This window comes from Lactuca sativa, chromosome 9 (assembly GCF_002870075.4).
Source record: "Lactuca sativa cultivar Salinas chromosome 9, Lsat_Salinas_v11, whole genome shotgun sequence".
In the NCBI taxonomy this organism is placed as follows: Eukaryota; Viridiplantae; Streptophyta; class Magnoliopsida; order Asterales; family Asteraceae; genus Lactuca; species Lactuca sativa.
In genome coordinates this window covers 34,084,134-34,100,465 of record NC_056631.2, presented here as the reverse complement: position 1 = coordinate 34,100,465, position 16,332 = coordinate 34,084,134, and the positions used below count along the sequence as shown (strand labels likewise).

The 16,332-nt window shown below is 34.1% G+C and overlaps 1 protein-coding gene and 1 long non-coding RNA gene across 2 annotated transcripts; one reads left to right on the top strand and one right to left on the bottom strand.

The window, feature by feature from the left end:
• Nucleotides 1-4,788: 4,788 nt before the first annotated feature.
• Nucleotides 4,789-7,402, bottom strand: LOC122195869 (uncharacterized). The gene is made up of 2 exons (XR_006186828.2): nucleotides 6,836-7,402; nucleotides 4,789-5,103 (listed from the first exon to the last, which is right to left on the bottom strand). It is a non-coding gene; the product is annotated as an uncharacterized LOC122195869 (long non-coding RNA).
• A 3,064-nt stretch (nucleotides 7,403-10,466) lies between these two features.
• Nucleotides 10,467-12,417, top strand: LOC111879442 (xylan glycosyltransferase MUCI21). Its single transcript, XM_023875907.3, has 3 exons — nucleotides 10,467-10,747; nucleotides 10,846-10,914; nucleotides 11,020-12,417. Exons 1-3 carry the CDS (start codon nucleotides 10,537-10,539, stop codon nucleotides 12,264-12,266), a joined length of 1,527 nt encoding a protein of 508 aa, XP_023731675.1. The 5' UTR covers nucleotides 10,467-10,536; the 3' UTR covers nucleotides 12,267-12,417.
• The last annotated feature ends 3,915 nt before the right edge of the window (nucleotides 12,418-16,332 follow it).

Here is a 16,332-nt window from a genome sequence, read left to right as displayed (position 1 = left end):
CGAGTCTACCCATGTGACTCGCCGAGTACCACCGGTCTGAATCCATACAGAAGCATTCCAGGCCATGCAATTCATCCAAAACATAGATCTAGCCTCCTACAACCCATCCATCACGTAAAGTGGCAAACTTTACGTGAATCCAAAGAGATCTATGCATTTTGCACATTGGGCTAAGGTTTAGGACATGATAGCTTTACTACACACTCAAACACAGGGACTTTCAGGCATTCCAACCTTTCTCCATTCCAGATCTGAGGTAGCAACCTCAGATCTAACCTCTAAACTCCAAAACACCAAAAGATAAGCTCCCCACAAACCCTAAAATGATGAATCCATAAGAGTAACAGCCCAAGGACGAGATATTACCTCAAAAGAACGCCCCAACTGCAATGGAACTCGAATCCAAGCAAAGCCCCTTGCTCTAAGCCTCTTCTTCTTCAAGATCTCTTCAACAACCACCTCTCCAAGCTCCAATTCACTCAACAATGGGGTTTCTCCACGAAATTAGGGTTTCTGGGACTCAAGGGATGATAAGGAGGCTGGGGAGGAAACATAATGTTCCTTATATAGGGCTCAACTTCCGGATTTAGGGTTTTCTCCATTCAGCGCCTACTCGCCGAGTCCAATACACTGACTCGCCGAGTCGGCCATTTAACACGTGACCAAGTCGCGACTCTACTCACCGAGTCCACCCATTGTGACAACCCAAATTACTGTCGTTACAAAATCACGTCTTCACTAACGGAATTCGTCGTTATATATTATTTTCCGTAAAGTTTGGAGTTCGCCAATAAACAAATATCTAGTTATTTATATGTTCTAACATCATCATAAGTAATTACAAGTTGTAAGTGTTAACCCCGTTTAACTAAATAGAGTTATATTATTTTTCAACCACTTCACCCGGGTAAAAAGTTTTAACCTCGTTAAACTTTAGCATCGAGTAGCCGTGTATCGAGTGCAATACCCGAAGCATATGAAATGAGAGTAAACACCATTTGAACACTCTTTTACCACTCATTCACTTTCTCTCACTACTTTCTCTCTCTAGACCCGAACCCGACTCCAAAACCGCGAATTCCGGCTCCCAAACGTAAGGATTTCTTCCCTATCTTGTTCTAATCATAGTCCATAGCATTTAGAGGCCAAAAATCAAAGGATTTAGTAGATTAAAGGGAGTTTACGGCCTAGGAAGCCCCTTAGGCCGTAAACACCCAAAACTTGGCCAAATAACACATTTTTCTTTCCCATAAGCTTGTACAATAATTAAGGGAATTACCTAGGTGAGTTTGGACATGAAAACTTAAGTTCTTGAAGCCTAAAAAGGAGTTTATGGCCCAAGCTTATGCTTAGGCTGTAAACACCCAAAAACCCTTGATAAAAGTCCCAAAAACTCATCTAGGGCATGTAGGAATTTAGCTATGACCCTAGGAAATGTTTAAGTACATTAAACAACACCATTTAGAGACAAAAAGAGGAGTTTACGGCCAAGTCTAAGCTTGGGCTGTAAACACCCAAAAATTATGCCAAAATGTCCCCAAAACTCCACCTAAGGTCTTCAAAAATTTATCTAAGGTGTAGGGAAGTGTTTAGGACCATTTAAACATCCATTTTGAGGGATTAAATGGAGTTTACGGCCCAAGCACAAGCCTGGACCGTAAACTCCCCAAAATGTCACAAAATGAGGGTTTTAACCCTCCAAATTAGTCCAAGACACTTGCTAGTAAATTAGGGAAGTGAAATAAGGCCTTAACTTGCAATTATGGAGGAGCACATGAGTTTACGGCCAAGCCTAGGGGGCTTACGGCCGTAAACTCCCAAGGAGTGGCCTTTGGGCTGTAAACTCCAAGGGAGTGAACTCATGGACTCCCCCGCAAACCCCTCTTGGCCTTGTACCACTCCCGGGAACCCCTTCTAGGCCCTAAAACCCCGAATCAATGCTAGAATGCCCAAATACTTTAATGAAAAGCATAAAATGATTAATTTATTGTAAAATACATATTTCATATGACATTAGGGGCCTAAAAGGTGCACAAGTCGTTATTTGGTACAAAACGCTCAGTTGACACTTTTACCCGATTTACCCGATTCACCCGATTTACGCGATTTCAGGTGAGTTCATACCCCTTTAATGAAACTTTCAAATGTTTTATATGTTTTAGGGGGGGATACAAGTCAATTATACATGTTCATGGAAATTCATACAAGTCATTTATTCATGTTACGGAAATTAATCACATGTGATTCACTATCCGTAGTTCAAATCACATGTGATTTACCACTATGCTTTTATAAAAAGGATTTTCGTTTTTCAAAACCATTTTGGATAAAAGATAAATTTTCTAAATATTCCCTTTTGACAAGATTTTTATTAAATAAATTCCTTATAAAATGTAACCACACCAATATATTTATATAATTAAGGCTTGAAGGACTTAGGACCGATAGCTCGCCTTATTTCCTGTTCTTGTTTGATTGTGGGCTTAGGGTAGTTGTTATCCGTCCGACTGTCGTTGATTTCTTAGTTGTATATCATATATATTAGTGTTGGATACGAGTATTTTCATTTCATTCAATGTTTAAACCACTAAATTTACAAGAATCATACGCACTAAGTTAACTATAATAGGTATAGTTAAGGCCACTATTACTCGCTATAGCTACTACTCTACACACTATAATACACTCTATAATGATACTATATACTAATACGAGAACATACTACGAGTATACAAAAGACTATTACGCTATAATACAAGAAAAATCACTAATCAAGAGATAACACACTAACCCACTACGAGATACTCTATTCGCTACGCACTACGCCCAGAGTCTTCTGGCAGGAAGACGACGCTATATGTATAGATCTATACGGGGCAGACGCTATTACATCCCGACTGTTAACTTCAGTCTGAGCCGTACAAGCCCAGGGATGCCACTACTTCACTACACTGTGCATGACCGGGAAGGTCATGGGGTCCTCTATTACTCACACTATCGGTAACATACAAGAAATACACTATAACCACACTAAAATACTAGACAAAAGTTAAAGTTAATATCCCGAAGTAAACAAGTATCTAATACTAAAGAAAGTCTGCACCACTTATGGGAAACCCACTATTATACTGTTACAATTAATGTTTTCTTCAATGATGAAAATTACATGTTTCTTAAAGGTTTTCACTTACAAAGTATTTCTGGAAAATATAGGATTTTCTAGGTTTTTCTACTACTTATGAATGTAAATTACAGCTTTTCATACTATCGGTTCTAATGCTTTTTATACAAAAACTCACACTAAACTCTTATGAACTCACCAGCTTTATGCTGATATTCGTTTTCAAAACAACTTGTATCCTTAGGTCAAAGATAGACAGGTACAGGCGCGACATTTTGGAGAAGGTGGAGCATACAAGATCCATCTCTTATTTTTGTAATACTTTTGGTGATTGTTAAACATTACAAAACACACTTGTAATTAAACTCACTATGTAATGCAATGGTTGTATGTTTCTTGTTTTTACTATTATGCAATTGTGATGATACTGTACATGACGTCCTCCACCCCGAAACATATTCCGCCGTTATCAGTTTTGGGGTGTGACACCCATGGACTCGCCAAGTCTATCTTTCTCATTTACTCTTTTAGCCCTTCAACTTTACTCTTGCTATTCCGGGATGTTACAAGTTGGATGTTGGTTTAACATCGTCAACATTGTTTCTCGTCTCAGTGAATTGGGGGTGAATTTCAACTCTACTTTTGACATCTGTCTAGGGGATGGTAACAAAACTCTGTTTTGGTTAGAAGATTGGTTGGGTATTGGCACGTTGGCTGTCAAGTTCCCTCATCTGTTTGAACTTGACAAACGGAAGAGTTGCTTTGTTGCGGAGAGACTATGCTCTAATAGTCTGAAGTGGGATTGGAAGAGGAAACCCAACAATGTGATTGAGTGTGATGAGTTGGATTTAATAGTTAGGCTGGCGGAATGTGTGCAAATTTCTTCTAAGATTGATAAATGGAAGTCCAAATTTTCTTGGGATGGCTATTTTTATGTTCATGATTTGCGTGGTGTGATCGAGGATTTGATTGCTCTTATGGTCTATAATCCAACGGTTTGGAATAAGATTGTCCCGCTAAAAGTTTCAATTTTCGTTTGGTGCGCGTGTACGGATCGTATTCCAATAGCGATGGATTTGGCATGTAGAGGTATAACCAATGTGTTGAATACTTGTTTACTTTGTAACGTGGGGAGCGATGAGACGAGCCACATTCTTTTTGCATTGCCCTATTGCACGAGAGGCTTTACTGCGACTGCTTAATTGGTGTAACATCCAACCTCCTACTTTCAATAATGTTGAGGAGCTTGTAAAATTTGCTGGGTGTTGGGGTTCTTGCCCGAAAAGAATAAAGATCTTAATTGCTATATGTTATGGGTTCTTATGGTGTGCGTAGAAGACAAGGAATGAGCGGAGGTTTAACGACATTTGTAGTTCACAGTCAAAATAGGCGGATAATGTTGTTTCTTTAGTGCTTGGGTGGGTGAAATTCCGGGGTGGTTTATGATAATTGTAAATGAGAAGATTGGTGTGTTTTCCCTTTTAATGTTTTGTAATTTATTTGTTTGCGCTATCTTTTCCTTTTTGGTAGTGGGCTTTTAATAAAATTTCCGCCGGTTCTGAAAAGACCAACATTTTTATCTCCAAATCTATTTAAATTTAGTTTTGGTCCATAAAAATATTGAATTCATCTAATAAATTAATTTGCAATAATTTTATCATAGGCGGTTTTATATCGGAAAAAAATTAGGCTACCCTAAAAAATTTCAAGTTATTTCTAAATGGACCAAAATACAAACTAGCACAAATGGTCCAAATTTTTTAAAACCACACCAATTAATTTATTGAAACAAAGAGGTATTAAGCTCAATAGTCTAATGAAAAAAGGGATGTAATCCGTAATCTGAATTGGATCGTCACTTCGTCAGTTGACTTCTCAATTGTCGAAGTCGAAGACTCGAAGCCGTCTTCTGCCCTAGCTACGGTTGTCGACATCGGATATCAACTCTTCTCAATTGCAGAATTTCGGTCACCTCTTCGGCTCTTCCATCACAATGAAACAAGTTAGTATAACCAAAATACTCATCCCTATTATGTATTTAGGTTAATTCAAATTCTATCTGTTTTTTCATTATCTTTTAAAATTAGAAATTAACAATTAACTTTGTTAAATTAGGATTTAGGGTTAAGACTTAATGATTATTTGTTTTTGAAACTTGAAATCAAGTTATAATTGATATATTTTTATTGTAGATTGCTATTTGTTCATTTGTTGTTGAAACTTGGAATCAAGATTATAGTTGATATTTCTAAATAGACCAAAATACAAACTAGCTCAAATAATTGATAATTTGATTATAGTTCATTTTCTGAAATGAAGTTCTTGAAGACCGATTTGCGTAATATAATATGTGACGATTTTATGAATGGTGATTTGATTTGTAGTGTAGAAAATGAATCACTAGATAATGTTAAGACTGAAAATATAATTACTCGCTTTCGTAAAATGAAAGAGCGAAGATGTGAACTTTAAAATGTAGCTTTGTTACGGAAGTTGAACTTTATATGTAATGAAATTGCGGTTTTTATGTTTTTTCTTATTGTATATTACAAAAAAATAATAATAAAAATAAAAATAAAAATCAGAATACTCTTTTAGTTTGACTCTTGTTCGCCGTTGAATTTTATAGTGGCAAAAAATAATTACCCATAAGTTTTGATGGATCCAGTTTATTATCACCAAATTTTTGATGCTTTTGCCGGACGATTGGAACTTCAATAAATGGCATATTTCATTTCATTGTCCCTTCGAGTTGGCCTCGTAATATATGCCAAAGAATGAAAGGCAAAATGGTCCACTTGACCCTATTCCTACGGTAAGTTCCATGGGATAAAACAAACCGATATAATTTCAACATTTCCAAAGTTCAAATATTTGAAGAACTTAATAAAGTCTTCGTTCTTTTGTTTTATTAGAATTTTTGGTTAGAAATTTCTCATTTGAATGGCTTATTCTCATCTTTGTTTAATGATTGTTTATGTAAAGTTAAGTTCACAATGTTGTCGATAAAAAATGTGTAGGTTTGTACATTTTTTACTATGTCTTATGCTTATTACATTGTCTCTTTCTTGTCTCTTCATGTACTATCTACAAACTATTAATATAGCTCTTGTATTATTGAGTAATACAAAACAATTGTTAACAGGTTATGTGACAGGTAAAGCTTCTGTCATTTAATCTTGATTCGATAGTCTTTTCCTAGACAAAATAATAATGCACATACATAATCAAATTAGTAGGTTCGTTTGTTAGTTTTGTGTCTAACAAATGATTATTTTAATATGAAAAACTGTTTGTTATGCTTAAATAGTTAAATATCACAAATTAGAAACCAAAAGAATGAAATCAAAATTAATTTTTTAATTTGGGTATGTGACTTAACACATTATTTTGTTCGAACATGTTAAACCATGGTTATATCATATACCCGATGATAAAATACTATATGATTTGTTCGATTATATATAAAAATGGGCAATGTTTTTATCAATTTAATCCTTTTTGGTTTAATAAACTAGAAGCTTACAAATTTATTAATGGTCATAGAAAGAACTATAAAAAAAAGAGTTATGAGTGGTCACTGGTGTAATCATGATCGCTAAAACCAATTATGAGAATATATCATTATATAAGTATCATTGGTTAAAGAAACATTTATATGATAATTAAAAGAAAATTAGGTTTATTCGTAAATAGTGTAACCGAGTAACTTACAGTTTTGGTCCATGTGATGATTTTAAAGAATCTTTAAGAGCAATCGAGCTCTCCAAATGAAGTAAACTACTTGTAAGGGATCGTGATTGATCCAAGGATAGAAGTGCATGATCCACTTGTTATCTTGGAATCAAGAGAATCCGAGGGTGTAAATTCATTATTCTCAAGTGTGATTTGTTGAAGCTCAAGATTTTTTGACAACCTGCTGGGGTAACGTTTCCAACTCCAAGAGGGATCACCAGAAGTGAATTTTTCTGAAATAAAACATTTTTTTCAAGAGAATAAAGAGAGGAAAACGAACTTCAAATGACATGTTGCCTTTCCATAACAGAATGCTTTGTCTAGAGCCAACACAACAGGAAAAAAGAGAACTAAAAATCAGCCACAAGTCTTCAATACCAGCCTACACTTTAACGACACCGTTCCACACGCCCTTGAATGATCTTTTTGACAATTAAGAAAGAGGTTTTCTGTGGGTATTATGGATGCCTTCTATAACCAAACTCCACAAGGACATCTTGTAGTAAATATCCTAAAAATGCATTGCGAGAATAAACATATAACCATTTTTTACATTACGTATGGAATCCAACAAGAAATAATGTACAACCTAACGCCAAGGTCCTACCACTTATTATTTGTATAGAATTTGGATGTTTTGTTATTCAAAATGAATTATCATGTGTTTTTCGTTAAAATTCATTCCAAACACGAACATATAATATGATTAAATACAATCTTGATTTTCAAAAATATGTATTCAAATGTTAGTTTAAATAAGATTTATCCAAACATAATATAATACATAAGTAGCGAAGCATATATACCGCTTATGTCCATATATTTTCTCAAAACCAAATATAAAATCCATTGATTAGATTAAGGTGGCGACTCTCCAAGAAATAAGATCAGATTTTGATTTCAGCATGGTTAAACTTAATGTCATATGATGAATAACGCAATAGATATCGGATCTGTAAAAGACAAAAATAATATAACAAATGTAATTAGTGTACAACATAATTTTGAAAGTTTGTCATTGTCTAGAGATTAACGGATCTAGTAACGAAGAATTAGTCAAGACATAGAGTCATATGGTTGTCTTAACAAGAAAGTTGTCAAATAATCCCTTTAAAAACTGACTGTGACTGCATTAAAAATCCTGAAAAATATAGACTATTTGATTTCAACTGCGTAATTTGTTGGATAAAGCAAATGAGAGCTTAAATACAAAGGGGATGGAAATGAAATTTTTTAAAAATAAAATAAAATAAAACCGATGTAGTTATTTTGCGGTTTATCAACTTTATTTTATTTTTTCAATGAAAGCCACTCATTGTTTAAAAACAATTCAGCAATGACCCCCCGTTTTCAGTAATAATATGTTCAAATTTATATTGTTTCTCATTAACTTACATAACATTATTATACTATGTAATTCATAAAATAACAATTAACTTTTTGAAATAATTCTTATTTTATAGGAATCAATTTCACAAAGCATGATATTATATCAAAGTACATATGATATATTGTCGAGAAAATAATAACTATATTAATTTAGCACATGTTAAACATGAAATAGAAGCTTACTCTAATCACAGTGAAATTTTATTTCAGAATTTTGTGATTTTCAAATAAAATATAATAACGAAATCGTAAAAAATCAAAATTTTAATGATTTTTATGTACATCATCCAAAAAATAATACTAAAACGGGTGAAATAAATGTAAAATAAAACTTTTCTATGAGTTTCAAAAGTTAATGAAACACCCATATAAATTATCACTAATCTCCATGAAATATTCCCACAAGCCCATAATGCATCAAAATTCAATGTCCCCAATTGAGGACTACCCCAGAAAATTGTGCCGTTATATAAAATAGCTGGCAGTCCTTGCCCTGCCCTGCCCCCAATTGGGACACTCCGCCGTTCCCGAGGCGCGTGATATCCACGATCTCCACATAGATAATGTAGCAGCCAGCCAGCCTGACTCAATGGTCCCTATTATAATAATTTTGAACTGAACCCCCTCAATTATTGCATATGTCCAAACTCACCCATGATTCAGAAAGCTATCACTCGGGTCAAAATTTTGGCAATATGTAAGAAATGTCAATTTTCGGGGTTACGTATTCAATTCATCTTATTTAGTGTACATTATCGGTAAAAATACTAAAAAAGATATCAAAACATGTCATTGGATTCTACTTCTTCTATTTACATATTCAAACATAAAAATGGTTAGTTTAATGTTTAGATCTTTGAAACTATATAAAATACATCATTTATGTATGATTTTAATCATTCGATTAAAACATGTGGTTTATCTAAAGTAAGAATAATTTTGTTAAAACATGTGATGACAATCTCTTTCATCGCATTTATGTTGATGTTGGGAAAATCAAGTACGTCGTTTATCATATTTATCAAGAAGATTCAAAGTATAAATAATACAAATTGAAAGTTTTTTTTTTACGGTTATTTTAGTCTACACATATATAGTCGATAAAGTCTATATCAACAATAAATAGAAAAAAAATAATAACACGTCTAGAATTTGATACAAAATATGAATGTGATGCTTATCTTTTTTTTTTTTTTTTTTCAGATAATCAAGTAAGTTATATGTTGTATTTTAAATTTCTCCGTCCTTAATCGATAACTATCATGGATCATTATTACCTTCCTGATTTCTTTTGTTGATCATTCCAAACTTTGATTAAACTAAGCACATAGTTTTAATTAAGGACCTTGAATAAGCACACAACTACACGAGCAATATTGGTTTGACAATGACATTACACATTCTATGAATAGCCAATATTAGAAATAACATAAATGTAATAATCATTAACAACATCATTCTATAAACTTAAAGTAGACACAATGAAAAATTGGATCTTATGTTAAATCTCAAGAAAAAGAACCTTATAAACTTAACAAAATTATCAATTTGATGAAAATATTGTATTTTTATTACCATCTTGATTTCTTTTGTTGATCATTCCAAACTTTGATTAAAAACATTGACTAAGCACATAGTCTCAATTAAGGACCTTGAATAAGCACACAACTACACGAGCAATATTTGTTTGACAATGACATTACACATTCTATGTATACTCAATATTAGAAAATAACATAAATGTAATAATCATTGACAACATGCTATAAACTTAAAGTAGACACGATGAAAAATTGGATCTTATGTTAAATCTCATGCTATAAACTTAAAGTAGACAAGATGAAAATTTGGATCTTATATTAAATCTCAAGAAAAAGAACCTTAAAAACTTAACAAAATTATCAATTTGATGAAAATGTTGTAGTTTTGGTTATATGAAAGGAAGCTATGACTATGTGAACTAAGTATCAATTTCTCATAGGGACCAAAAGCATATCCCTCGAATTTGAAGGGTTAAATTGTTATTTCACTTTTTAGTCCCTATATGCATCGCTGTTCCTAGTTCTGACTGTCAAAAAGCATATCCCACATACCAATGGCTGACTTGGCCATCCCTCTTTGCCAGCTCATCTTCCATCTTCCCCAAGAAGAAACAGAGTACCCCCCCCCCCCCCCCCCCCCCCCCCTCTCTTCTTTTTATCTACTTCAACCCATAAAACCCCCTCACCTTTCTTCTATCTCCTACAAATTTCTTCCTTTTTTTTCTCTCTGCAAACTTACACAGCACAAAAATGGTGCACTATCAGAGATATATTCAACTTAGAAAAGTGGTTAATGTCACTTATGTTGATGAAGAAGATGCATGTGTTAACATGAGTGCGTGTAACAAGAGATCAAAGCCTAAACTTCTCTTCTTCCTCCTCTTCTGCACACTTCTTTCTTCGTGTTTGCTTCTTTCCCCTCATCTCCTTCCTTTCCCCACGTCACCACTCTCTCTCATCTGTAAGTTTTCTATCCATCTCTCTCCTCTGTTTTTCAGTTAAAGTTCGCTTCTGTTTTGCTGTTTCTTATCAGATTCTGTTTCTTTTTGCGTTTTGCAGATCCAGCTGGAGCTGAAGACGAAACACTTTCTGTTTCAAAAACTTCCCCTTGTTCTTCGGTCTCAAATGGTGAGTGAGTTCTTGATTTTGTGGGTGTTTGTGTTTGAGACGTAAATTCGATGAAACAGTGAAAAGTTTCGATTTCTGATGTTTTTCTCGGGGTTTGATTTACAGGAACGATATGTTGTGATAGGAGTAGCATTCGATCGGATGTGTGTGTCATGAAAGGTGATATTAGAACACATTCTTCATCCTTCTCCGTGTTCCTCTATACATCCAAGATCTCCCATACCGGTGAACAGAGCTTCCGGCAAGAAAAAATCAGACCCTACACTCGAAAATGGGAGCCATCCACCATGGCCACCATCGATGAACTTACCCTTATCGACAAGAAACCGAATAGTTCAATCTCCGATGATCGACACAAGTGCGATGTATATCACGACGTTCCCGCCGTATTCTTCTCCACCGGAGGATACACCGGAAACGTTTATCATGAATTCAACGATGGATTGATTCCACTTTACATTACGTCTCAGAAATACAACAAGAAAGTTGTGTTTGTGATTCTAGAGTATCATGATTGGTGGATAACGAAATATGAAAATCTCCTCAAACATCTCTCCGATTTCGAACCAATCGATTTCAGCGGAGATAAGAGAACTCACTGTTTCTCCGACGCCATCGTTGGGTTGAAAATTCACAATGAACTCGCTGTCGATTCATCGTTAATGGAGGGTAGCAAAACGATCAAAGATTTTCGTGACATTTTGGACAAAGGGTATCGTCCTCGAATTCAGGGTTTAGTCTTTGAAGAAGAACACGAAAAATCACAACAGAACAAACGAATTAAACCCATACGCCAACAACCGGAGAAACCAAAGCTCGTGATCATATCAAGAAACGGATCACGAGAGATACTGAACGAAAACTTATTAGTGAAAATGGCATCAAAGATCGGATTCTCAGTGACAGTGGTGAAACCACAGAGGACTTCCGAATTAGCAAAGATTTATCGGGAACTTAACTCCAGCGATGTCATGGTCGGCGTTCATGGAGCTGCGATGACACATTTCCTGTTCATGAAGCCGGGATCGGTGTTCATTCAGGTGGTACCTCTGGGTACAAACTGGGCGGCGGAAACATACTACGGCGAACCGGCGAAGAAGCTTGGGTTGAGATACATCGGGTATGAAATTCTTCCACGTGAAAGCTCGTTATACGATGAATATCAAAGTGATGATCCTGTTCTAAGTGATCCAAATAGTGTGAATGATCGAGGATGGGAATTCACAAAAAAGATTTATCTTGATCGGCAGAAAGTGAGGTTGAATCTTGTAAGATTTAGAAAGCGTTTGATTCGATCGTATATTTATACGATGACGAAAAGGAACACCAACGACATGGTTCGATCACAGTGAAATCGTTAACGAATTGGGAAATTTAGATTAGAAACGGGAATGGTTGTATAAATTTAGCAGATTGAATGTATATGATACGTAGTAGATAAAAATGTATTTTTATTTTCCATATTTTTTTATTATATACTCAAATAAAAAGATTTATTCGTCATATTTTTCTATTAAATTTTTGGGTAACCTTTTCAAAGAGTGGAAAATGTTGATCTCTCCTAAATGGTTTTTATTGAAGGGTTATTAATTCAAATGGGTGACGAATTTTGTTTTTTATTTGTGTTTAATCAACGATGTTTTTTTATACATGTTTTTAAATTTGTTTTATCCATTAAAACAGAGATAATATTATCTAATTTTAAACAGATAAAACAACTTGAACGATCATATATATATATATATATATATATATATATATATATATATATATATATATATATATATATATATATATATATATATATATATATATATATATATATATATAAACATTTTTTTGAACCGAAAACCAAGCTAGTTATTTTTTACATCATTATCTATTTATTAAATAACCGTGTCAAACCCATATGTGTAATCTGGATTTGAAGTTGTACTAACATGGGCATTTTGGGGAATCTTGTTTTTGTCGATGAAACAAACAATTTGTTTTGGTGAAAGGGGGTTTGAGATGATAAAAAAAAGGGCGTTTGCTGGATTTGTGAACGTTGTCTCACTTTACTACTCTGCATGGATGGACTTTTCACAGCTTTTACTAATGTGGTCATATTCTATCACCAAAGAGGCAATTTGATGGAGTTGTACAGCTTTTGTTCAGAACACAACTTTTTCACCTCGAAAAAGGTTTTATGGGTTTGGGAAAATATGATTAAACATAAGGGCTAATCATTAGAAATTTAGAATGATAGCATTCATCAAAATTAGCCAATATTGATATACGTTTTATCATAAAATTATAATATTTGGCCTATAACAAAATTGGGGGTCTTCCTAAGAATTGAGTTTTTAACACTTATTTTATGTTAGGAAATTATACAGGTATAGTAATAAGTTGGCTAATAATTATCGGTCTGTACTGTCTTTTATCAATCAAATATCAACAATTCGATGTTGGTTTTAAGTTGCCGTTCTGTTTTAATTTGTCAGAAAGTCTTTTTTCTTCATTTTTATATTCAGATCTGATCATGAATGATCGATCTAGTTTCTAAACGAAAATTAGTAACTATAATAATAATTATTGAATTTATTATTCATAACTAATCGACATATAATTTTCAATATTATTTGTCGGTTTGATTGCTTATCTTTCAAGTATGAAATATAACATTTTATTATATCATATAACTAGGTTTCCTATTGGGAGTTGAAATTGCCACTTTTAAATTTTAATATGAAATTGCCAATTTTTGTATAAAATATTAGGGATGAGCATCGGAACCGGGTACCCGCTTTTGGAACCGGAACCGCCTCGGAACTGCCGGTTTCGGAACCGGAACCGCCTTAGGCGGTTCTGGTTCCGGTTCCTAAAGTTATGGAACCGCCTAAGGCGGTTCCGGTTCCGGTTCTCGTTTTTTCGGAACCGCTACCCGCTGGGTACCCGCCGGAACCAGTTTATATATATATATATATATATATATATATATATATATATATATATATATATATATATATATATATATATATATATATATATATATATATATATATATATATATATATATATAATTTCATAAAAAGGTGTGTTACTTAGACCGGTTTAGAATATATTGGTCCGATTTTGTCCGTCTTTGGTCCGAATTGATTTAATTTGGATCGAACTAAATTGCGGTTTTGTCGAAAAAAGTTAACAAAATTAATGCGACCGGGTTACCCGCTCCCGGAACCGGAACCGCCGGTTCCGGGACTGGTTCCAAATATTTAAGAACCGCCTAGAGCGGTTCCGGTTCCGGTTCTAACTTTGTAGGAACCGCCGGTTCCGGTTCCGGTTCCGGTTCTCGCCAAATGAGGCGGGTACCCGCCTACGCTCATCCCTATAAAATATGTGTAAGCTTCATCGTTTTTCATAGAAACCCAAATCTAATATTTTATCTTTTTTGATTAGGATCGTAAAAGATATAGTAATAGAACATATAAGAGCACCAATACAAGTAAGGAGTTGCAAAAACCTCTTATACGAAGAAATGTAACTATTGTTGTAAAGATGATAAATATAATTGTTCAAACTGAAACCCATTCCATGATCTTAAGTCTTAACAGAACTTGTATCGCGGTGGAGAATTTATGTCAGTGATTTTTTAATAGCAGGATGATATTAGAAGAAAAACACTAATAACATGTTAAATATTACATAGAAATAATAAATCCAAAAAAATAATAATAAAATTAATTTCACAATTTCGTTTTCTTCTACAAAACAAGATTTTAAGTTAATAAAACAATATAATAATAATAGGTAGATGGTAAGACAATGAAATGACTGGAAACTTGGAATGACAAGCAAAAGCAATATAGTACACTCCATTCTCTTTTCACAATTATAAGCAGCATCGATAGAGATATACCATTTTATATTTTATTAAAGATTTAAATTAGTTCACTTTAAAATACCATGAACTTGGAGTATTTCTAATGGTTAGTGGTACACTATAAGTCAAATTAAATTACATATTACACAAAACTTCAAAAATGGTCATGTGGTTTTTGGAAATCTGAAATTTAGTCTCTAATTTTTAAAAACCTCACAGATGGTCCTTATGGTTTCAAATTTTTTAACAAATGGTCATTTTTGCTAACTCCGTTAGTTTTTGGCCGTTAAGTGGAGAGCATTTCTGTTATTTCACTACTAAAGGGACCATTTATGAAGTTTCGCCTTAATTTTTTTTTTAAAAGAAAAAAATTAATTATTTAATATTAAAGGCTCTCTCTCTCTCTCTCTCTCTCTCTCTCTCTCTCTCTCTCTCTCTCTCTCTCTCTCTCTCTCTCTCTCTCTCTTAAAAGCAAGTTAAACAACTGGTTGGATGCATCCATTTCAATGCACCACTTGAACCTCAAAATCCAATTACGAGTCGGTTATCGAGGAAATTGATTGTACTGCACCTAGTTTCGCAAATTGTAGATCATTCAAACTCTAAAAAAAATGAAAACCCTCTTTGTTTCTTACTTTTTGATTTGTAGATCGAATAGGGTATTTTATGACAATGGAAGGGACAGGAGAGATTGAAGAAAGGGAAATGATAGATCATACAACACCTGAGGAAAACGATGACGGTGGCTCAGTTAAGAGGATGTCGCTATGGAATGAGCACATCGCGATTCGAGGATTGCTGACTAGCTTAAATTAACGATTTCTGTCGGTGGATTTGGATCGTAGATTGTGATCATTTTCTTCCTCGAAATCAGAACAATAACAATAAGTTAATGCCAAAAGCTTTGAGAGCTGAATCGATTTCATGTAGTCCGGTAACTGATGTTGCAACGGATTTAGCCATCTAAGGATATCTCTTTTGTTGTTCCTCCCTTTTTCCCCATTAGCCCTTTCGTCAACACCACCAGGAGTGTTTACAATTCCATCCACATAATGAATATTACTTTCTTCTTGATCTTGGTTTCTTGGACCAACATCTGGTTCAATTACTATCATGTAACTCAATTCCGTATTGTTCCTTGCTTGTTGTCATTGATGACATTGTCTAGACCTAGTTGTAACAGCTTCAAGTTGCCTGATTCAATCTCCATTTCTGCCATGTGTGGTCTCAAGTTCGTTTAGAAAAGGACCAGAACCAAAAGGCAGAGGTGATGGAGTGTCCCCTGTAAACCGGATCAATGACTTACACCCATCAGTAGACCGGATCGATGACTTACACCCATCAACATAGGTGATCGATGATGGATTTGGATTTACATTTTTATAGGGATATAATAAGCTTCGTCCTAGGGGTATTACATTAGGAACATATTTAATTTCAGTTTGTGAATAGTTTGAAAAAAACTTTTGTTTTTGTTCTAAAATGTTGTTTTTTGATTGGATTTGTTGTACAGATTGTAAACCCAAATGTACATATCGATGCTCTGCAACATC